The following is a 25,427-nucleotide window of genomic DNA, read 5'->3' on the forward strand; positions in this document are numbered from 1 at the left end:
ATCACCCCTAAGGTAGGCCCTAGGCAGCTCTGTGGGCAGGGTGCTGTGTAGGTAAGAGATAGGACATGCTCCTTGTTGTGTGGCCTGTCCTAGTAGTGACAAACAGCTTGTTAGAAATGGGGTCTTTGGTTGGCAGTCAGGTTACCCCTGCCCAAGCAAGGACTCACACTCTAGTCAGGGTAAGTCACAAACGCTCCACATTATCCTCTGCCCACCCTCTGGTAGCTTGGGACTGAGCAGTCAGGCTTAACTTAGAAGGCAATGTGTAAAGTATTTGTGCAATAAATCATGCGATAAAACAGTGAAAACACCACAAAAAGACACCACACAGGTTTAGAAAAATAGAGAATATTTATCTGAATAACATAAGGTAAAATGATGAAAATCCAATGTACATAAGTAGAGTTATGAATTTTTAAAGATTAAATTCAACTAAAGCACCTAGAAAACACAATAGCTCCAACTGGAGCTATCACGGTGTCGTTGACGGAGTCGTTCTCAACAGTCTGACACCACTGGTGCTGATCACGGAGTCATGCGGACCCCTAGATACAGTACCTTTGGAAAACGAAGAACAAGGATGTTGCGCAGAGTTGAGGCAGGAGGAGATGAGGTGCCGGTTCCACCCCGGGGCTTGGGGAGTTGATGTGGCGTCATCCGTGAGGCATCGATCCTTTGTGACCCAGCGGGGTCGCTGGTTACGGTTCATCAGGATGTGTGGTGTTGACTTTGCGATGACCCTGAGTGACGTCAGCGGAGTCGGGGCAACGCTGGACTTGCATTGCAGGCTGGAGTCGTTGCGGGCAGCAATGTCCACAGAGCAGGAGCAGGCTGCGGCGTCGCTGGCATCGCTGAAGTCGTTCTGGTGTCGCTGAAGTCGTAAACCAGCAAAAAGCTAGCTGGTGAAGACTTTTTTGACCTAAGACTTCAAGGAACAGGAGGCAAGCTCAATTCAAGCCCTTGGAGAGCACTTCTAAACAGAGCTAGAGGCCAGCAAGGCAGCAGGGCAACAGCAAGGCAGCAGTCCTTCACAGAAAAGCAGTCCAGGTGAGTCCTTTGGACAGCCAGGTCTTTCCGATTGGCAGGTTGCAGGTTCTGGGGCAGAGTGTCTGTCCCAAGGAGTATATAGAAGTCCAGAAGTGTCTAAATTGGTAGGGTCAGAGACCCAGCTTATTTACCCAAAAGTGCCTTTGAAGAGGGGGAAACTTCAAAGAGTGGTTCAGAGGTGCACAAGGTCCCCTTTCAGTACAACCCTCTCTGCCAGGTTCCTAGTAGGGGGTTTGACAGTCCATTGTGTGAAGGCAGGCCACTGTTCTTTGAAATGTAAGTGTCAGGCCCTCCATCCTTCCAGCCCAGGAAGACCCATTCACTATGCAGATCTGTGCAAGTGTGACTGAGCATCCTGTGGTTGTGGTTGTTTGGGTGAAATGCACAAGAGAGCTGTCAACTAGCCCAGCCCAGATGTGGATTGTAAGGCACAAAAGGATTTAAGTGCAGAGAAATGCTCACTTTCTAAAAGTGGCATTTCTAAAATAGTGATACAAAATCCAACCTCCCCATTAATCAGGATTTTGTATTACCATTATGACCATACCAAATATGACCGGTCTACCCCTTTCTGATCAGAATCCACCACTCAATCAGTATATGAGGGTAGCCCTAATTTTAGCCTATGAAAGGAGCAGGCCTCACAGCAGTGGAAAACGAATTTAGGAGTTTTCCACTACCAGGACGTATAAAACACACAGGTATATGTCCTGCCTTTTACCTACACAGCATCCTGCCCTATGGATTACCTAGGGCCTACCTTGGGGGTGACGTTTTATGTAGAAAAAGGTGAGTTTAAGGCTTGGCAAGTACTTTTAAATGCCAAGTCGAAGTGGCAGTGAAACTGCACATACAGGGCTTGATGTGGCAGGCCTGAGACATGGTTAAAGGGCTACTTATGTGGGTGGTACAATCAGTGTTGCAGGGCCACTAGTAGCATTTAATGTATAGGTCCTAGGCACATGTAGTGCACTTTTACTAGGGAATTACAAGTAAATTAAATATGCCAATTAGGTATGAGCCAATGTTACCATGTTTTAAGTGAGAGAGCATATGCACTTTAGCACTGGTTAGCAGTGGTAAATTGTGCAGTCCTAGAACCAGCAAAAACAGTGTCCAAAAGTGGAGGGAGGCAGGCAAAAAGTTGGGGGTGACCATCCTAAGGCTGTCAGATCTAACACAGCCTTTTTGGTTTCTCACTGCTGTGAGTGCCACCTGTCTCTTAGGAGTGCATTGGAAATGCCCCTTCATATGGCTAAGTGGTATTTTCTGATCTATGAGAGATAGCATAGGCATGTTTGGTATGTTGGAATCGTAGTGAGAAATGCTGCTTACTGGTGTAGGTGGATATTTATTACCATTATAGAAATGCCACTTATAGAAGGTGGGCATTTCATTGTGCTTATGACTCTTGTGTTTTCGCAGCTTGACTCCAATCCACATCTGGGGTAGAGTGAAGGCTCCACTTGGTGTATAATTTCCATACAGCCATCACACACAGAAGGGGCTGGGTGTGACAGAGAAGATAACTGCATCATGGTAGCTTTCCTGTGCTGGGAGAGGGAGGGTCATTAACACCTTACGTGTGAACAAGATGTGTCCTGCCCTCACACAATGGACTGATTAACCCCTACTGATGTCTGGAACCAGGGCTGAGGCTGAAGGGGGTGTTGTGCACTTCTTAGGATCCTTTCAAGTGCCCTGTTAGATCAGACTTTTGAAATATAAGTATGGGGGTTATTCCCGATGTTTTAGAACAGAGCAGCAACACTGATGGACTAGACACTAGCTGCTGCTGTAGGAACTTGCCAGGAACCGCCTTTGGACTGCTCTGCTGTTGGACTGACATGTGACCTGTTAGGTATCCAAGAGGGACTCCTTTCTTCTGGACCCTAGTGCTGGCCTGCTTGCCTGGGCCCTGCAGCTTCGTGCCACCACAGCTATCTCCAGGGGCTCGGATGTATGCCCCACTACCCTGCTGCATTTCTGTTTCTTGGGCCCTGTTCCTGACGAGCACAAATGGAGTGCCCCCTTGCTTGAAGGGCCTCAGTGCATGAAGAATGATTTCTTTCTGTTGGCACCAGAAGCATGAAGAGTGCTTAATTTTTTTCAAACTCTGTGACGAGCACTCTTGCTGTGATTCTTGCCTGCTTGGGCGCAAGGAAGCGCCTGTGTCACCCCGTGTGTACCTCTTGCCCTCTGACATAGGAGAGGTCAGGAAGAGCTGTGTACTGCGCGTGGACAAGTGTGCTCTTTGTAAAACCCCTGGGACATAAGCAGGCACTTCTTCCTGTGTTGAGTCACCGCCGCGGCCTGAGCCGCAAGACTGATGTAGCCGGAGGCCAAGGAGAATGAATATCCCCTGCAGGCTGGGCTGGTGTAGATTCCTCCTGGCCCCAAAGGGACGGCAGAACTTGATTCTGCTGCAGGCAGGCCCCCAAGCCAGGTGGCTTGCCTAGCTGCTGCCCAGTTACTGACAGAGACACATGGGGGGTGATTCTGACCCCGGCGGTCTTAGACCGCCGGGGCCAGGGTCGGCGGGAGCACCGCCGACAGGCCGGCGGTGCCCCGCAGGGCATTCTGACCGCGGCGGTAAAGCCGCGGTCAGACCGGCAACACTGGCGGTCTCCCGCCAGTGTACCGCCGCCCTATTGAATCCTCCAAGGCGGCGCAGCTAGCTGTGCAGCCGAGGGGATTCCGACCCCCCCTACCGCCATCCAGTTCCTGGCGGTCCGCCCGCCGGGAACCGGATAGCGGTAGGGGGGGTCGCGGGGCCCCTGGGGGCCCCTGCAGTGCCCATGCCACTGGCATGGGCACTGCAGGGGCCCCCGTAAGAGGGCCCCTACAAGTATTTCACTGTCTGCTTGGCAGACAGTGAAATACGCGACGGGTGCAACAGCACCCGTCGCACCTTCCCACTCCGCCGGCTCGATTACGAGCCGGCATCCTTGTGGGAAGGGAGTTTTTCCCTGGGCTGGCGGGCGGTCTTTTGGCGACCGCCCGCCAGCCCAGGGAAAAACTTAGAATACCCTCCGCGGTCTTTCGACCGCGGAGCGGTATTTCGGAGGGGGAAGTCTGGCAGGCGGCCTCCGCCGCCCGCCAGACTTAGAATGACCCCCATGGTGTCCAGGGACGTCAAGGAGCTGTGCATCCCTTTGTGCCTCGCTGAATGGGAGGGAAGCCTCGTCAAAAGACCCTGTCCGATTGTGGGTTGTTTGGTTGAGGCAGACCCTGTGTGAGGAGTAGGGTTGCCTCCCAGGTGGGCTGCTTTCCTTGCATGATTTCTCCCCTGCCGCAGAAGCACTGGAGGTTGTGCGGGGGGGCTTGGTTGTGGAAGGTAAAGCCCTCACGGCATCTTTAAGTGGTAGGAGCACTTGGCTGGCAGAACGGGGATGGAGGCTCGACGGAGGTCCTGTGTCTGTCCAGCCTGCCTGGAAACTACCACAAAATTTGGAAAAATAGTGTCAAGTTGCTATTGCCTTCGTGTAGGGGATATTGTTTGTGATCCTGGCAGTTCACTGCCTCATGTGCCCTCATTGTTTCTGCATTGTTCCTCATGACCTGATCCATTTTATATGGGACATATGATATATTCAGAGGGAAGGTAGTGTGTTATGATGTATGCATTTGGGAATGTTTAATTCCATGTGCATCTATTTTGGTGCTAATGATGACCTGACTACTGCTTGTGTTGCAGAATACTAGTAGCCTAGGTGCTGACCTGACAACTACTTGTTCTGCAGAGTACTAGAAATCTATGTGATAATCTGACAACTGTTTGTGTAGCAGGGTATTACTGATACATGTTTTTTTGGTCTAATGATGTTTTGTGCAATACAGTTGATTTTTATATAACCTGTTGTGGAGTTTTCTTTGTGGTGTATTTATTGTGTCACTAGTGTTGTGGGTGTTATGCAAACGCTTTACACATTGCCTCTCGGATAAGCCTGACTGCTCGTGCTAAGTTACCAAGGGGGTGAGCAGGGGTTGTCTTAGGCGTGTAGCTCCCCTTCCCTGACTAGAGTGGTGGTTCCTGCCTGAAGTGCCTAGTGTAGCTAACCAGGAACGCCATTTCAAACATCTACCATGAACTGCAGGTAACATCTGTGAGCAGGCAAGACAGGAATGTGGAAATATGCGTCCTGCAACTCCAGCGTCACCATCCAGTCTCCCAGGTATAGGGCAGACAAGACTTGAGTGAGTGTGACCATCATTAATTTCTAATATTTCAGGAAGAAATTGGGAGGGCACAGGTCTAGGATAGGACAAAGGCCTCTGTTCTTTTTGGATACCAGAATATAGCAGTAATAACAATCAAACATGAAGGGGACAGAGTAGCCCTTTCGGACAACTTGGAGAACCCAGCAATTGGATGTTATCGACCTTCAGTGGTGCAGGTGATGGTGTATTCTGCCTCCCACTGGTTGCCGATATTGTTCAGAGGGCAAACTAAAGAGGCAGGGAGGTTGTAGCTGCTGGGGTAGTGGTGGACTGGCCTGACATCTGGCTGCCTTACCCCTGGGGTCTGGGAGAATCTTGCGCACCGTGGTGTCTGGGAATAGAAATGCAGCAGGAAACCCCTTCTATGTTGACAAAAGGAGTGAAAGTAGACAGAGGTTTGGTGAGGGATCATGCAAAAGTCCAAGGACCTAATCCTAGCTCTGCTATCCCTACAGCACTAAAGAGCTGAACCCGCCTCATCTCCAAAGAGACGGGAGCCATCAAAGAGCATGTACATAAGCAAAGCCTGGACAACCCCTGAAAAAATAGTCATCCTCAGCCAGGAATTGCACTGCAAAGACACTGATAAAGAAACCATTCAACCAAGTGAGTCATCGTGTCCACCCTACATCGGACTATGAACTTAGCTGCGTACCTCCCCTCCCCTAATGCTTGGGAGAGTGTTGCCCGGGTCTCCTCTGGGACCATAGGTAGCACCTGCTTAACAAAATCCCAAAATGAATGGAAGTAACTGTCCACAAAGCACGCAGTGTTTACTGACTGCTGTGCCAGGCTGGTAGGAGAAAACAGTTTCTTGCCTAAGGTATCCAGCTGCTTGGATTCCCTATCCGGTGGGATGGTAGGGAATGCACCAGGATTTGCATGGAAAGTGGAGGCTTGGACCACAAAGATCTCTGAGGTAGGATGTTGGGAGAAGACGTTTTGGTCCCCTGCAGTAGGGCGATGATGGTAGCCAATTGTCCTGTGGACGATGCTTCCCCAGCTCTGTGTCAGAATCAGAGATAAGAATGGGGACAGTGCTGTGGGAGAGCACCAGCAGTGCTGGGAGCATCAACTGTGGGGCCAGCCCTGGGGTGGCTCAGGTGGCTTGAAAAGGCTGGTCCAGATCAATCTGTAAATCCATGGAGCACTACTAGAATAGAGGGTGAACATGCTGGTGGAGAACCAAAAGGGAACCCTCCCGATCCCATAGGTCCTGCAAGTGCTCCAGTTGGGATGAGCCACCCAAATATGAGGCGCATAGCCTCATAAAATTTGCAAATTTGGGAAGGGGTCGATCCAGCTCCCAGAAACTTGGGGAGGAGCGGAGAAGACCCAGACACAGGCTCAACCACGGAGCCAGGCCTCGAGTGTCGCCGTTCCTGCATCATATAAGATTACTTCGATGGATGGGGAAAAGGGGAAGACATCTTTGATTTCTTGCACTTCTTCTTGTGGGGCTTGCCGGCGTGGGATGACTATCACTGTGACAAAGACTGATGTATCTTCGACCAATCTTGCGACAGAGGCTGACACTGTTGTGGTATTGCACGTCAAGCAGTAAGGAGCTTGCGTGGTCTCTTCCACAAGGTCTTGGGGTTATGCACAACAATTGATGCAGGTCTTGGCATTGTGGTCATGCTCAAGGCACCAGAGACATACTAGGTGCAGTATTGTCACTGACATTTGTGAGTGACAGGCACCACAGGGCTTGAATCCAGCCTTCCTCATTGATATCCCTGCCACACAAAGAGACAAGTCTCAAAAAGATTTGATAAAAAGTCCAAAAAAAATCATTTAAAAAAACAACTGAGGGTAGCTTTCTCTAGATCTGCTCCTACTGATGCAGAAAGAAAAGAACTGATGTCAGTGCACTGGGGTGGCACCTATATAGGCACCACGCACATCACTTCCAGAGCGGACCACGTCAATGACCCCGTTGACGCCACACAGAGCTGAACAATGCCAACTAGCCATATGCTCACAAAAATTTCCAGATCCAGTCTGAAGCCTGGGGTTAACTCCAAGGTAAGCAATCTTCTGCTAGAAGTTTGTCAAATAACAAAATGATGCTGTTTAACTGTTCAAATTGTTGCCTTGCCTAGCAGAAATCTGAAGAATTGGCAATTCCAATAAACACTGTGCCTAGATTTATTTTACATAAATCATTTATGCCAAAACGTAGCCTTGGACTTTGAATGCTAAGGGCCTTTGATGCGCACCACACTATCAGCCTTTTTGTGCATTCCAATATGAGCAACATTCCGGGTACCATTTGTAGTGTTGCACCAGTGATGTAACTGGTCGTGGGCACTACCATTACGTACCTTCTGGTCAGAGGGACCATGTGTGTGAGCATATGTAATGGGCCAAGAGGTAACGAGGGGCGAGGACATAAAATAAAGACGGGTCAGCAGGCAGTGTCACTGGTGTGGATCCGATGTGAGCGAAGATCTGCTAGCTGAACAAACTGTTAACAATCCCCAGTGTCGTGTGTATTATTGCCCAGCGCGCTCGCAGCCATGTTGTGCTCAGCAGTGGCAAACACTACATTGACAATGTGGGGCCAGACAGCACCCACCTGTGAACATCATACCGTGGAGGCCGCACTTCATTAAGTCGTGCTCGTGCCACGTGGGTGTGCAAGAGCTCCTGCCTCTCCTCAGTCCTGCATCGGCGACTGTGATTGCAGCAGCCTGCCTTTTTCATCGACGAAGCTGCCTCAGCTGCCCTATGTGGCCCCGCCCTGGCACCTACACATGTGTTCAAGACAGCGTGCAGGCCCATCTCAACACGCTCAGCACGACGCGACCATGCTAACTCCTAATAGCAGGAACTTGACCCGGGATCGGCTGATTCCATTGTTTGCCCCAGTAACCTCCTTAAAAAAGAAAATGTATAAGAGGACAATACACACAAAAGTAAACGAACAAATAAGGAGTTCAGAGACATTAAATATCACTCCTTCACCACTGCGCAGCTACATAAAACAGAGAAGTAAGGCACTGCATACTAAAGTAGAACGAAAATTAGGAGCCGCACAGTTCAGTCAATTCCAAAATGTCTACCATCCCTCCGGTAGAGCTCTTACACCTAGAGGGGAAGGACATCTACAGACTCTCTAAAAATCTCACTGAGGCCACCCCCAAGACACACATGACCCTTATATCAGCCCTCAACATGCCTTTTGAACCCGCGGTTAACACAGATTATGAACGGTTCATATTCCGGCAGGCCCGACATAAAGCATGACTTTTACATGCGAGTCAAAGAACTGGCACCTGTGGGTTCACAGACGAGACCAAAGCAATAAGGGGTTAAATAATCTAGGGGTGTGTATCAGTAAAGCTAAAGGAAAGGATCCTTGAAGTATCTGGGAGGTCATTACCCGACATCCTCACAATAGGGCGCACTAAAGAACTGTCAAAAGCTTGAACGCCCAATATGGAAGTTGCGCTCAAAAGACCAGTGAAAGAGGAGCCAGTCAATGCTGTGATGCAGTCCCCCAACAAAACAAGACCAAAGAACACTCACTCGACACCAAGACACTGTGGGTACTGTGGAGGGTGACCACACCAACCCACCGACTGTCCAACATGAGAAAAAAGTGCACAGGCGGCTGAAAAATCAATCATTTTGTGAAGGTGTGCAGATCGAGCAAACCACGGACAGAAAGCACCACCGTCAACGCCGCCATGAGCCAACCAGATAGGGACAGTGACATGGACGACGATGACACTGAAGACCATGTCATTTACTCTCCGTTTACGTTAGGGGTGTCAAGTCAATCCTCAAAACAACTCCTGCAATGCCATATACGAGTAGGCGAGCATTCCACCCTCGCTGTTGATACAGGAGCCTCAATAAACATATTAGCATCGGATATATGTCGTCAAATGGTTCCTGCCCCAGACCTAAAGGCAGCGAGAGTGAAAGTTTATGCTTATGAGCAGAGCGCACCCCTTGCTTTCGCCGGCCGTTTCGAGACATCCATTACCTATCGACTCCATTCTGTTGATGCTTCAGTGTATATGGCGGAAGGTGGACAAGGGATGCTGTTAGGGTGCCAGACAGCCGAAGCCCTAGGACTCATCCCGTTGGCATTCTGAGTACACCACTCATCAGTGGCCGACATCCTACACCAATTCAAGGAAATATTCAACAGCATAGGCTGTCTACGGCACAAAGAAATACGGCTACACATAGTTGAGTCCATACAGCCAGTAGCACTCTGACTCTGACGCATCGCCTTCCAACCCAGAACGCAGGTGGAGAAAGATTTAGACAAGTTTGAAGCCGGGGGCATTATTGAGAGGGTCTCTGGGACCATGCCGTGGGTGTCACGATTGTAGTCACGCTGAAACCTAAAGCAGCTAGGAGAGGGGCAGATCTGTGCAGACATGCGCCTCCCCAACATCGTCATCAAGTGCGAAAGGCATCTGACCCCCACCATTGATGTCTTGATCAGCGAACTGAGTGGAGCATGTTGGTTCTCCAAACTGGATCTGCGCTCTGGATACCATCAACTAGTTATTGTGGAAGAGTTGCGCTACATCACAACATCCTCGACACATGTAGGACTGCGGTGCTACAAGCGACAAAACTTTGGCATATCCAGTGCTGCCGAGGTATTTCAAAATTTGATCCATGAGCTCCTAGTAATCAGTGTCAGAGACGACATACTAGTTAACGCCACGACCATTCCTGAGCACCATGCCAGACTCAGAGATGTACTCCAACGGATTAAAGAATCTGGTTTGACTCTCTCCATCCCAGTAAATGTGAGTTTCTCACACAAAAGATCCAGTTCTTCGGCTACGTGTTCTCATCAGATGGGGTAGCGCCAGATCCAGGAAAGGTACAACACATCAAAGGAGCTCCATCACCCACGACTATTACCGAAGTCCGAAGCTTCTTAAGGATGGTCAATTACTGTGTCCGTTATATCAGTGACCTTTCGTCGTTGACTCAACCCCTCAGAAGTTTGACGAAGGTAGCAGAGCCCTGAATCTGGTGACCTACTCAACAGGCAGCCTTCAAAGTTACCAAAGACACTCTATCGAGCGACACCATTCTTCGCTATTTCGACCCCAGAAAGGAAATTAAGATCGCTGTTGATGCTGGTCCAAAAGGATTGAGAATGGTGTTACTCCAGAGGCAAGACAACCATGAGTGGTCACCAGTAGCATTTGTGAGTAGATCACTGACTGACACAGAACATGGGGAACAGGGTCAAGACTGATTTGCATATGGCTGGGTCCAAACTGGGGTGACATGGCGAGCAAAATAACAATGGATTAAACCCAGATCTGTGACTGGGGGTGAGTGTTTGAAAAGTTTCAACACTCCGTCCATCATTTTATTTCGTTTTGTGATGTTGATTTGGCGCCCTAAGTGGTAGGGGTATGCCCAGACGTCGGTCCCTTGCTCACTGCACCACTGGATTCAAGCTAGCCTGGCTGACGAAGGGAGATACCCTGAAACCGGTCCCAGGATGCTTGTGTCCTGTCCAGGGAAGACCTGGCCTAGCAGTTCGGGCTGGACTGTTCCCATGGGGAACAGCGCCAAGACTGATTTGTATATGGCTGGGTCCAAACTGGGGTGACGTGGCGAGCAAAATAACGTTGGAGACACTACTGCTCAAAGCACAATCTCCGGGGAGCTAGTTTTGCTTGCCGTTTGACAAGAGTCCATGGACTGTTGTGCGTAGGTCGTGGAACTATGGTCATTGCCCAACGAGGGAAATCTACTGTCACCAGGAACATTTCCAAGTTCAAGAGGTTTTATCCTCAGTCTTCCCCAGACAGGGCCGAGCAGAGTGTTCTGCTGCCGGATGATGATAATGACTCAGATTGCCGCCCGCTGGCATCATCTTCCACCCCTAGGCCAGCACTCAACCCATCTGAGGGGAGCCAAGGAAATTTGACACCCTCCAGTGATCGGGGCAGACACCAATAATGACCTATCCACGCACACCAGGCATGTCCTGAGAAGCAATCCAGCTCTGTCCCAGAAGCTGCGGGACCATCTGGTGTAAGGTGATGTTTTGATATACCATTTTATTACTCCTATCGTATTTGTTTTATTTGTTTGTCAATTTATTTTTATTTGGGGAGGAATGTAGTGTTTTACCAGTGGCTTAACTGGTTGCGGGCACTACCGTTTGTACCTTCTGGTCGCAGGGGAGGCATGCATGAGCATAATGTAATGGGCTAAGAGGTCACGAGGGGCGAGGACATAAAATAAAGACAGGTCAGCAGGTGGGAACCCAGCTGTTAACGATCGCCAGTGTCGTGTGTATTATTGTGCAGCGCACTCGCAGCCGCGTTGTGCCCAGCAGCGGCAAACACTACGGTGGTATTTATGATTTAGATCGGGAAGGGGTTGCTCCCTGGCGTTGTCATACCCTTTATAATGTGCAAGTAGCACATTTCATGCCAAATTGCTTGTAAGCGCAGTGCGGCTGACTTGGTATCAGGTACAATGTTATTATTTTTTTTTTTTAACAGATATAGAAATCTAATTTTGGTATGTAGTTTCACTGTTACTGGGAACCGGAAATATGTTCCTTTTGCTCAGTCCTCTTTTCATCTTTCCTGAAGGCAGGCAGTTGACGAATGATTCAGTGCATGTTCAGTGAGGACATGTATTATTTCTAATGCTTCTCATATTCCCTTAAAGATATTGGTTTTCACATGCAGGGTAAAGTACCAAGTCGTATCTTTATACTGAAAGCAGTGCAATGAAACAACTCAATTTTAGTTTGAGCAGACTGACAGCCATTATGAGTATTTCTCCTACCTGGAATAAAAGTAACAGTTGAGAGAATGATGAGAGGTTGTGAAGAAGAAGCATTTGCAAAGATCTCTGTCAGGAACACGAGAGAAACCCACTGTCGAAAATGTTTTGCTCTTACATATCTCAGATAAATATTTTTATGTCTGTAACCAGTTTACAAAAACTGTGCAACAGAGATCTATAAATTACAGACCACCCACAAGGATCTGTTATTCATCATTGGTTACACCACTGTCCGATTGTTATTAATTTTCAAAGATCCTGCTGACTACCATCTGTCGAGTAAAGCTGATTTTTATTTTTTCAGCTGTGAAACACAGACAATATTCTGAGGTTTCTGTATAATTCATAAGCATTCACGTACTTGGAAAATCGACCATACTTGTGTATAGACCATTCAAAGGGTAAACTATTAAAATATCAGGTTCTATTGCCTTGTAAATAAATAAAACATGTCAGCTGTGGAAGCCCACAGGTCGTTTAGGAAAGGCACCTCCTTGGATCAAAAGTGTCTTCTCCACAAGCGTGAACAGAAGCATTATGCATGCGTGCGGGGGGGATTCAGCTTAGATATATGGTGACATTATAAAACCAATATTGCAGGAGGCACTGTTTCGTGACCTTCTCCACCATTCCTTAAAACATCAAAACATAGATTGTGCACTCTTGCGTGAAAGATGTCAGGACAAACGCTGCTTAACTTCCTAGTTACACATATACGTTTCCCAATCGAAACTTAGATGATACTTACCCACTTGAGTGCTTATGGAAAACATATCAAACTATAACTGGATTATATTTCTGCATATATGTATCCTTAATGGTACTTTAAAATTCTTTAGCAGCAAAGACGTACACACATACGTTGCCACTTCTGAATTTCTCTCAGGAATGGCAATATAAAGAGTAGGCAGGACTGAGCAGTTGACCAATGATTCAGTGAATGTTCAGCGAGGAAATGTTCCCTAAAGTGTATTTACAGCCTTCCTGTCAGGAAGCATGGTGACATTTTTATAATTACCAATATGGTCTCCTGTTTGACCCTCTAATTTGTCTGCTTCTGAACACCAGTGGGAAAAGAAAAAAAAAATGTTTCTGGTTATTGCTAATGCGGAAGAAAATCGGTAAAAAAAAAGAGACTGAAAATGACCATCCCCAGCGTCACCACATATGTACATGCATATGTCAAGATACTGTAGCAGACATGTTTGTTTCCACTGTAAGACAGCCCCTAGCATGATGATGTGTAAGTGTACATGTGTCACCACGTAGTGGGGGCGAGGGGGAGGGGTTTAAAATAGAAATACAGCTGAGTAAAGGGAGTGCAGGGAAAGTAACAGACAAGCGGGGAGATGGGTCAGCATATGAACTGCGCAAAGAAAGAAAACACTGTTAACGCTGAATATAGGTGACATATAAAAACGATTACTTTGGTCTATAGAGAATCCAGAACCACATTTAAAACAAAGATTTGGATTTGTTTTGCTTTGCGGCCTTGATAAGGGTAACTAAACAAGGAGCACCCTGTCACCATTACTATTTTTTTTTTTTTTAGTAAGGGAGCATTTGCGAGTGGCAATAAAGAGGGTTTACCATGTTTAAGGAGACATACTGCAATGTAAAGTAGGAATCTTTTTAAATAAATTAAAAAAAAAAATCTTTTTTTTTTTAAATTAATAATCATGATAATGCTTTTTTTTAAACTTACAGCCCAAAACATTCTATCATTAATGCAAATATTTAAAGTAAATAAAAACTGTTGACTAATTAGTTCAAAGGTAATGAATCAAAAACACAAATCCAGTATATTGCTGACTTTCTGGATATCTTGCTTTCAAGTTTCAGCCTATGGTGACGTGTATATTGGATTCTGGAGTAATAATCAATGTAGTGTTGAAAAATATCCCTGAATTGATTTTTTCAGATTGTAGCAAGTTTGTTTCTGGCATGATGTGTTAGACTCCCATTATCTATCCAGATGCATCGCTTGACAAGAGGACTGAATTTTCCCTTTCAGAGCTTTTCCTGACAATACCAACAACTTCATCTGGCCTCATTTAGAACTTGGTGGACGAGTTACTCTGTCACAACGGATATCTCATTTGCTGAAAACTAAATCCCATAGGCTATACTTGGATTTAGACTTCAGCAGACAGCCATTACCGTTTATGACAGAGTAGCCCATCTGCCGAGTTCTAAACCAGGCCCTAAGCCAGAAGGTAAAATCTATGGCCCGCTTGCTGTATCTAGGACCTATTGAGGTCGGCCTGAAATTTCACTTTGTCTTTGCTTACTACGGACAGTGATTTCTGGTTAGCTTTTCAGCTTTTCTTGGTGCTTTTTTCCTCAAAACTCTAAAATTGATATCCCCATTTCCCTTTTCAGGATTTTAGGTGTTTTGATGTCATTTGTTATACATTTTCTATTGAGTTTTTAGAACTGGTTGTGGGATTGTTATTGTGTTGTGATTGGCTTTTTGACCTTTTTTGTTTTGCTAAATACTTGACACAGTTTCCTAAATTGCAACTGTCTGCACTGTGACATAGCTGTCCAGGTTTAAATTATGACCTAAGTAAATTTTGGGACGTATTATTTGGGTATGACTCAATTCCTCCCCAGCCCATAACCTATTTTCTTTCTCCAGTGAAATTAATTGTTGAAGAATTTCTGTGGGGAGGGCAATACCTAATGAATGTGTTGAACTAAAGAGGGCTGCCGCAATAACTTGAGTTCCTTACACTTTATATTTCTAACTGTACCTGTTTGTGTAATAATCAGCTTTGGTGCATTCTGATTTAGACACGACACAACATCAAAGATTGAGTTTTGAACTTGGAGATCACTGGCACATCCGCCGCTAACCTGGGTTTCTAACACATTTAATATAAAAGTAAAAACACACTTACGCAGGTGCGAGGGCGTACTTCAACACATGGTCTCCTTATCATGGCCAAGAGAAACTGACCCTTCACTACAGAGCAATAGTAGACGGCGCAGCTCAAACCATATGGGAACCAGTTATCACCAGGCTGAAACAAAAACGAGTCAAAAAACGAATAAACAAATGAAATATCAGTCATTGATTTTGTTTCAGGATGAATTTGTAACTACTGTATTGAATAGGACAGTTGTTCAGAATCCATCTCGAGAGATTTGGTTGACATAAAAGAGAACAACATACTCTGAAACATTAGCATAAGAAGCAAACATGTTGCTTATTCTTACCCCAGAAGATACTATGCTATTGATAATTTTCACAGAATCTCTATACATACTGGGCCAGATGTAGGTAGGTTTCCTTTTGCAAGGTGCAAATTGCGAGTCCCACTGACTCGCAATTTGCACCTCGCAAAAGGAAATGCAGAAAGGTGTCTCAGACACCTTCTGCGACTCGCTATGGGGTCGCAGAGACCCACCTCATAAATATTTATGAGGTGGGTAGCAGTTTGCGACCCCATAGCGAGTCTAGGCACTCACGGGGATGGTGGCCTGCTGGAGACAGCAGACCACCATGTCCGTGACTGCTTTGCAATAAAGCAGTTTTTTTTTTCTCTTCATGGCACGAATTCCAAGATGCCCTTCGTGTGCTAACTCCAACACTCTCATTCGTAGGCTGACAAGGACTACTAACAGATTTCCTCTCAGCACAATATTTCCAACAATGGACAACTCTTCTTCAACCCTCTTGTAAGGAATTAAATCTTCCTGTAAGTTGTTTACATTAGGCCATCCTCCACAGATGTAACGTTTGACTTCTTGCAACACTTCATCATCCAAGCATGCACTCACCCACTCCTGTTCAATCAAAGCACCTTTAGAAACTTCACCAATGGCATTACCAGCACACACTATCTCCAATTCATCCACTGGTTCTGATTTATCAATACATTCTGACAAGGGTAACCTTGACAAGAAATCAGCCACACGATTCCTTACACCCGGCATATATTCCAATTTATAGTTGTATTCTTGAAGTCTATATTGCCATTTCCCAATAGGGGGTGTGGCCCTGCTCCCACCCTTGGTGCTAAAAAAATCTACTAATGGTTTACGATCAGTTCTCAGAACAAATTCTTTCCCCCACAAAAAACTTCTGAAATGTTTGACACCCCACCACATGGCTAAATCCTCCTTTTCAATTGTAGAATATGTGTAATCCACCCCCCTCAAAGTCCTAGAAGCGAATGCAATAGTTTCCTCCTTAGCATTGTTCCTCACTTGCATAAGTTCAGCCCCAAGACCTACATCGCTTGCATCAGTTGCAATAATTCATGTATCATTAATGTCAAAAGCTTTGAGGGTATGCACGTCTGCTATGCTCTTCTTCATTAACTCAAATCTTTCGTCGCACTCTTTGTTCCATTGACACTTGACACTCTTCTTTAAAAGACTGCGTAAACACGCAGTCATGTCTGAAAAATTGGGGACAAATTTTGCATAATACTCCACCAAACCTAAGAAAGATCGTAATTGATCCTCATCCACTGGTATTGGTGCATGTCAGATTGCATCCAAAATGTTAATCTTTGGTTCCGAACCTTTTTCTGATACATGGTGTCCCAAATAGTCTACTCCCTCCTGCATAAATCTGCACGTGTCCTTCCTTAAAGTCATTCCACACGACTTAACAATTTCCAACACACTCTTTAGTCTTTCATCGTGTACAGCAACAATGTCCCCAAATATTAATATATCATCTTGGAAGTACACAACACCCTCTTTTACTTGGAACAAGTTATTCATCAACTGTTGAAATACAGCAGATGCAGATGCCAACCCAAACGGCATGTGTATATAACTATATGCTCCTTCCGGAGTTACAAATGTCGTGTAATGCCTAGAATCCCTGCTCAGTTCCACTTGATGGTATGCAGAAGAGATGTCAAGTAATGTTGACAAATTTAAGAGGAGCAAAGTATTTCACATTTTGTTGATGTTGGGAAGTGGTTGACGATCCACCCAAATGTTTGCATTTAAGTCTCTCAAATCCACTCAGAGCCTAATGGATTTATCTGATTTGCGCACCAAAACTATAGGTGCCAACCATTCAGATCCTTCAATAGGTTCTATTATGCCCAACGAACATAACTTTTCCAATTCTTGCTTCAACTCAGCCCGTAGTGCTAATGGTACCTTGCATACCTTATGAGCCACGGCCTTTGCACCATGTTTCAAAATGATTAGATGCTGGAATCCCTTGATTTTTTTTCCCAACCTATCTGCAAAAACTTATGGGTAGTCTCCAATCCAATCCTTGGTTGCTCCTGCACTCGTTTGATAAACACTCTCATGTTTTGATAACACCATATCAGGATGATTCGGGTCCAGAATGATATCCACCTCTCCTTGTTCTTCCCAACTCAAAAGATGTGCACCCTCCTTGACCACATACACCATTCCTGCTGCACATTTACTTCCAAACTTTAATTTTGCTTCAAACTTTCCCACAACCTCTATACGTTTTCCTCCATATGCAAAAATGTTGATGTGAGAATCCTGCATAACCATATTGTCAATATTCTTGAAATCCACCATATTAATGTGAACAGAGATCCAGAATCAGCTAGGAATTTCACATCCTTATTGTTAACTGATACTATACAAGATGGTGGATTTCTCTTCTGTGCTGCTACCATTGAAGATATTTCTACAATACCATTGTCCTCCATATGCCTGGACGTGAGCATGAGGATAACATTCTCGTCTTCATCTGAAGTGACACAGGTGTCGTCAATCATTTTGACAGTCTGCGCAGAGTTTTTCATGTCAACGTTTCCCTTACATACCCTCGCGAAGTGACCTTTTTCCGCACTTGTAACATGTTTGATTCACAGCTGCACAATTCTTCGAATTGCCAACATGCGTCCTATTTCCACACCTGCAGAAAGACATGTCGTTATTGGCATTCTTGTTTCCGGATGATAAGAGTTCATGCTCATCACAACCACTTACTTTGCTACTCTTCATTGTTGATTTAGATGCCTGCTTTGCTTTTATGTCTGATCTCTGTTGTTTTTGCATTGTCGTTCATCTCCCACATACAGTTCTGAGAGTGTTCTATACTTCTTACCAACTTAAAATCCGTTTCTAAATCTGGATTTCAGTAGCTAAAAGTTTTTCCTGGATCTTTCTGTTATTTGTTCTCTTAATCAGTTGATCTCGTATAATGTAGTCTCTAAACTCTCTGTAATTACACGTAGTCGTCAACGAACGTAGTGCTGCCAGAAAATCATCGATTGACTCTCCTGGAATCTGTGCACACTGAAGAAACTTATGTCTTCCAAGAACAATATTTTTCCTTGGATTAAATCTCTAATCCAATGTACTAATTATTGAGGCATACTCATCAACAGTGGATGTTGACCCTACTCCATCATCCCCTACTGTTAGGGTACTAACTACCTCTAATGGCAATGTCTTTAAAATGTTCCTTCCCTCTGTTCCCAAAATGTAGATTAATAGCGCTTTTTTCTTCTTAGAAGTAAACGTGTCGCCTTCAATCGCCTCCAAATTTGTATCAAATGTTTCTTTCCACGTCTGCCAATCCACAGGTGTTGTTTATGCTCTCTGTAAGAACGGTGCTGGTGCCAATATTCTCCCCATATGTCCAAGATTGTAATAAATTATGGTTGTACTCAGCTATCTTGGCCTTTTTTCAAGAATATGGTCAGAATATGTCCTGTAAAATATATATATATATATATATATATATATATATATATGTATGTATATATTTTTTTATCGTTACTTGTGTGCATCAAATTGTACTTCCACAACTGCTTTTGTTCTTTTGCTTATTTTATAACTTTTATTCATTGAAACTGTATACCTTTTGTCATTCAGTACTTCCAAGATGGCCACAGTTTCTGCTGAACAATTGTTTCTATGACTGGTTGGGCTTGTTGTGTTTTCCCAACCAGTCAAAATGGCCGCCAGACATGCGTGTTGAGCTGTCATTTGCAGCTCCGTAGCCCTTCTTCACTTTTGTTCAAACAGCTCCAGAACGATGTTTACGCTCGTCACAGACAAAAAAAACTGCTCCCTAAGGCGTACCTCTTTGTACGCCACAGCAGCTGTTTCCACCTCTGCCCATCAACCTAAGAACATGGCTGACTTCGTCCCACACCACCTGCGTTGCTCAGCGTTATGAGGCACCTCGACACCCGGATCCTTTTTCTGCGTGTAGGTTCACGCCCACTTATCGCCACTGAAGGGAGGACGACACCGGGTAAGTCAACAACTGTATCTTTATTGCCGTCCTCTCTGCACCCCGTAACCAACTGCCCCCCAACCGACTCCTGCATTCCCTTCCCTTTTCCCCCCGCGTTTCACATTCTGCTCGCAATGTGAAATGCACCATTCATCTTAACAGGACCAAAATACTATACTATATCCAACAGACAGCTTCACCTGTCTGCACGACCTCATGTTATAAATAAAGAACATATAAGAAGAAGTCAGAGACAGTGGGTTTAGGGTCAGCCCCCTTAAAGGCATTGGTTAGTTATCTTGAGCCCCCTAGGCACTGAGGTCACTGTGTTGTGCTTCAAGTTGTGGCATTTTGCGGATGTTTGCAGTTTTTGCAGTAATGTCCCTCATTCCTCCTCCTTCCACCTCCCGCTTTTTGCAAATATCATACGTCTGGCTAGGACAGTGGTGGCATTGGTACAGAGTTGCTTTGAGTCATTGTACACTGGTTATAGAAATATCTAACGGAGCTGGATTCAAGAATTGATACGGTCTTGTTTCCTTTTTTTCAATGCTACTGTGAGCCTACTTTGCCATGATATTGCCGTCAAAACAAGCACCTTGGAATTATTACTCTGTGCCAGGGAAAATGCAAGTGCCCAGCACACCCAGAGGTGAGTAAGTCCAATCTGTGTTATTGGGTTCCTGGGGCACCAACAGCACTGGGCTATCAGTACAGTCCACCATCCACCTCTCCTTAGGCACCAGCATATTACATTGCATCAGCATCTGAACATGTACAAGTGCTAGGGAGTGACAGCCATAGGTGAGTGCAGCTCGAGATGAGCACATCCAAGATGATGCTATTCAGAATTATACAAGTCTCTCAGCTCCTGCATCAGTGAATTGAGACTGCCTCTCTTCTCTCTAGACCCAGCCATTGACACAGCACCAGCGGCAGAGTAGAGCTGAGCATAACAATGTACGAGAGCTTCAACAAACTGGTACTAAACAAGGGTAAATGCAAGAATCATTTTAAATTAAATTAGCATCAGCATCGTTTTCATAGAAGCAAGACAGAAGACACCATTGTCTGAAAAAGATGCCTTTTCCCCAATCTTTGATAAACATTTCAGACTCTTAAAGAGTGACATTGCTAACTTGGAGGCCAATGATAAAATGCGCCTTTATTCAGCTTTCACATCTACTTTCCATCCTCTCTCCATCTTGCTCTCATTCCTCTCTTCTCAGGTTCTGGACTTTGCTATCTGTCTCAATTTTCCATCTTCACCTGCCTTCCTTCTACCTTCAACTTAATTTCTATTTTCCTTCCCACCACCTGTCCCTCTCATTTTCCCCCTTGTTTAGTTCTGTTCCTCAATTACTTGCTTTTTGTCCACAAGTTTTTTCATCTCTTTTTTTACTAGCCTCATTGTTCAGAGACAGCAGACGTTACCCTAACGTTTGAACACTATGTTTCTGATCATCTCTCAGCCTCCATGGCCCTGATTATAATTTAAATACAAAATCTCACTGAAATGTGCAAAAGAGCTGTATTCTCTGGTAAAATATGTTCGTTTTTTCCAGCAATTTCAGATACCTTCCAGCCCTGTGGGCTGAAATCATTGATGTTCGGTATAAGGTGTCATTAATAGACATTAATGCCTGGGGTCTGTTATGCTTATTAAAGCACAGAAGCATTAAGGTTCATTTCTACAAAGAGACATTGATTCTAAGTAAGTCCAGGGTATTTAGACATTAGCGGATTTGATTTGGAACTGCAAGCACAACAATATTCACTGGTAAAAATATTAGGTAAAAGGTACTTGAGGTTGACGTACGGTGAACAGTTGCTACAAGACAAATCTTCAAAAGATCAAATATACCAGATATTATATTAACCTTAACTCTTACCTCTGTCTAGTCATATATTTACAAGTTGTATCATAATTGCAGAACCACTATATAATGTATAAGTTCAATAATATAAAAAAATCTTTACAAATCAACAGGTACAAATGTATTGGTATTTCAGTAATAAACATGGGACGACACAACCAGCATACAAGGTGTTCCACTCATAAACTTGAGATTCTTTGAATAGATAAGAATAGATATCCAGACTAGAAATACAGTTTCACAATTACTAATTACATTATTTTCTCTCTCCACTAACTAAAGGAATGAATTATTCTAAGTCTTGAAAAATGAGTGCAGCCACTCAGTCTTCCAAGGCCACATACTTGCTACCTTTTATCCCTGATGATGGGTTAGAAGTTACTGTTGACATGCTATCTTAGTCAGACTGTTTTTCTTGGCTGTATGCTGTAGCTCTATTCAACGCTCGTTAAACTTAACTAAGCCTTAGAGTTTTGCCATATGAATATCAACTCTGTAAAATATTTTAATATTGGTTCATGTAAAGGACGACAAACTCTTTTGAGTACTCTGGGAACCCGAGCTGGGGAAAGCCATATGACATGACGAGTGGAAAGTTATAATTATAAGGATTATTAAGACTGGACTGTTTCTGTGGAAGAGTTAATGTTAAAACTACACAGCAGTTGTCAGAACATTACTCAGGTACTATAACCCTGTGAAAAACCCACAGTAGTCATAATATAACGCATTGGTTACTGGGTATTCTGCAACATAAACAGTAGTCAGGAAAACATTGCTATCACCACAATACACACATCTTGGTAAAAGCAAGATATCATCAGGAATGCACCTACAGTAAAACATTCCCCAATTGGCAAGTCATCACAATCCACAGCACTTATCCTGTGAACATTTCTGTATGGCATAAGGCATAAAATCACCTCCTTCAATGCACAGCCCATGAATATACGGCTCATACAATATGAAAATACAGCTGCGCTTCTCTTATGGGATTATAATGAGCAAGAAACTCACCACAGTCATGTAGGAAGTCCTGAGCTCCTCTTATGGTAACTTCGGTGGTCCGGGACGAACGTGTACCACTCTAGGAGCTCTGGTGGTCCAAGTGGAGAACAAGCGGAAACATCGGCATCCTGTGAGCCACCATGGCCCTTCACCCATGCTGCCCAAACCAAAGGGTTCTGCCCCGGGGGTCGGGCCCACCTGTTCCAGTCCCAGTCAGCATGCTCCACTCTTGTGGTGCCTGGCAAACCCAGTGTCTCCCCACTGAGGAGGGGAAGACAAGGATGGCGTGGCAGCTGCTCGCAAACCTGCAGTGCGGCTAGGTTTAGGAGACGACTTGGCTCTCTCTGCTTCTCCTGGTACCTAGGGAGCATGTCCCAAGCCATCCAAAGCTTATGGGCTGCTCTATTCAGCTTCCCGGGCCGCAGCGGTGATGCACCATAGGCGGTGCCTGCTTGTACCCTGGGGGCTTGCTCCTGATGGCTCCTGTCCCCTAGGGTTCCCAATGAAGAGCGCTCTTCGTGCTCCTCACAAAGCAATTGATCCATCCAGGTTGCAGCGGTGAAGGTTTTTCCGCACACAACGAAGTGCTCAGGACGCGCTTCCAACTCAAAGGGAGAAAGCACTTCTTCCAATAAAAAGAATAAAGCGCTAAGGAGGCACTCCGCACCACGGAGGGGGAGCGCTCTATCCAGCATCGTGTAGAGGACTCAGAATGCACCCTTTGCCACTATAAGTGAAGAGCTCTACCTGCACCCCCTTCAGGGCAGGGAAAAAGGTTGCAGGGGAGCAGGGAGCACACCACCCAGCCCCTGGAGACAAACAGAATTGGGGCACTAGGCAGCAGGATCCACTTCAACAGGCCAACACAAAGGATTGCAGTCAGTGGTAGTTCCTCCTAGTGACCCAATAGGTCACATGTCAGCGCAGCAGTCCAAGGCGGTTCCTAGTGAGTCCCTCCAGCAGCAGTCAGTGTCCAATTCAGAAGTCCAAGAATGTCTGTAAATGTGGGGGAAGCTCCCTGTACTTATACTCATTTTGCACAACTGTCACAAAGGGGAGAGAGGAGGTTCCAACCAGTCCTAACTGGTTCTAGAGTGTCTCCTCTCTCTTTTTGCACTGGCAGTAGACATCAGGGGGGGTAACAAGCCCTTTGTGTGAGGCCCAGGCACAACCTTTACAAATGCAGGTGTGTCCCCCCCCTCCTCTTTTTTCTCAGCCCAGGAATACCATTCAGTATGCAGATGCACCTCTGTGACACCTCCATCCTCCCTGTGTACAGGCTGTCTAAAATGTATGAACAAAGCCCAGCTGTCACTCTGCCCCAGACGTGGATTGGAGTCAAGCTGCAAAAAAACAGAATCATAAGCACTTTCTATAAGTGGCATTTCTATAATGGTAATAAAAAAATCCACCAAGACCAGTAAGCAGCAGTTCTCACTACCATTGCAACCATACAAAACATGCCTATCCTACCCCTCATATATCAGACAATACCACCCAGATGTAAGGTAGGGCATTTCCAATGCAATCCTATGAGAAGGCACCACTCACAGCAGTGAGAAACCAAATAGGCTGTTTGTCATTACCGGGACAGGCAACACAACTAGGCACATGTCCTGCTTTTTACATACATAGCACCCTGCCCATACGGCTAGCTAGGGCCTACCTTATGGGTGACTTATATGAAGTAAAAGGGGAGTTCCATGCCTGGAAAATAAATATAGATGCCAGGTCCCTGTGGCAGTAAACTGCACATGCAGGCCCTGTGATAGCAGGCCTGAGAAAGGTTTGAAAGGCTACTTCTGTGTGTGGCACAAGCAGCGCTGCAGGTCCTCTAGTAGCATTTAATTTACAGGCCCTGGCTATAGGGATACCACTGTACAAGGGACTTACAGGTAAATTAAATGTGCCAATCAGCTATTAGTCAATCATACCAAGTTTACAAGGGAGAGCACATGCACTTTAGCACTGATCCGCAGTGATAAAATGACCAGTCATAAAGTCAGCAAAAAGGGTCAGAAAAAGAGGAGGAGGAAGGCAAAAAGTTTAGGGAATGACCCTGTAGAAAGGGCCAGGTCCTAAAAATACACAAAGACCAACTGCCAACTATGCCTAGTCATGTGCCCCCTGATACAGACTGCAGGCACTAAACTCTTGGGATAAGAAAATGCCCACTTTCTAAAAGTGTAATTTTCTGAATTGTAGCTCAAAATTCAATTTTACTGCTAAGGAGGGTTTTAAATTCAAATTCTTTAGACACTAAGGGGCATATTTAAGAAAAGTGGCACTGCACTGTGTGCAGCTCTACTTTTCTTGCGCACTTTACCTCCCCCCTACCGCCACCATGTGTGCGCCGTATTTAAAATACGGCGCAGGTTAGAAGGCAATAGCATCATTTTTCATGACGCTATTGATGTACTCTGCAGGAGAAGTGCCAAAATATTGGCACTACTCCTGCAGAGTACATAGAGGCCCATTATAAATAATGGAAGCCCCCTTTTAGCGCCTGCTCTGAGCAGGCATTAAAAGTTCCGTAAAAAATGACACAAGGAAATGTGCTAGATTTCCTTGTGCCATTTCTTCGCCCTTTTCCTCCCTCTCCCCCTCCAATGGGGGAATGCAACATTTGCATACCTCATGCCTGGCCCATGCATAATGTAGCCCAAATGGTTACAAAGTGGTCAATGCATGCAAGCAAATGTGGCGCAAGGATTTTGGCCTTGTTGGGCCATAATAGCGAAAAGAACAATGACAGTAATGTGGCGTATGGTATCACTAGGGACTTATAAATATGCCCCTAAAATTGCCATTCCTCCTGCTTCCAATTGAAAGCTATAATAAGGTAATCCAATGTTATCCTTTGGGAGAGGTAGGCTTTTTAACAATGAAAATTAAATTTTTCACTACCAGCACATATAAAACTTAAAAGTACCTGTCCAACTTTTTAAATACACAGCATCCCTCCTATCATTGATACACAGTGGGTCTACTGTTGTGGTCAGACTGTGGCACTCTTGCCCAACTACAGGCTCTAGCATCTCCACTTCAAGTTTCTAAACAGACCATACCACACCCTAGTGTACCTGCATTGCACTGGCCTGCTCGAGGGAGCACGCTGTCTGAAATATGCCAGCCCCCAGCCACATACCTCCACCTTGCTTGGGAGTGCCCACTAGTGACCACCTATTGGACAGATGTTCATAGTGTCCTGACCCAGATCACATGTCACTCACCACCTCAGATTCTGCTGGTTGGACTACTGGGAT

General features: G+C 45.4%; 1 protein-coding gene across 1 annotated transcript in view; it reads right to left on the bottom strand.

Moving 5' to 3' along the window:
* Window positions 1–25,427, bottom strand: part of LOC138284407 (mucin-2-like) — a 1,933,778-nt gene that overhangs the window by 181,106 nt on the left and 1,727,245 nt on the right. The window contains exon 64 of the mRNA XM_069223144.1: window positions 14,973–15,095. Coding sequence (XP_069079245.1) covers window positions 14,973–15,095 — 123 coding nt within the window. The remainder of the gene's footprint in view (window positions 1–14,972; window positions 15,096–25,427) is intronic.

The sequence above is a fragment of the Pleurodeles waltl genome, chromosome 3_1, assembly GCF_031143425.1.
Source record: "Pleurodeles waltl isolate 20211129_DDA chromosome 3_1, aPleWal1.hap1.20221129, whole genome shotgun sequence".
NCBI lineage: Eukaryota > Metazoa > Chordata > Amphibia > Caudata > Salamandridae > Pleurodeles > Pleurodeles waltl.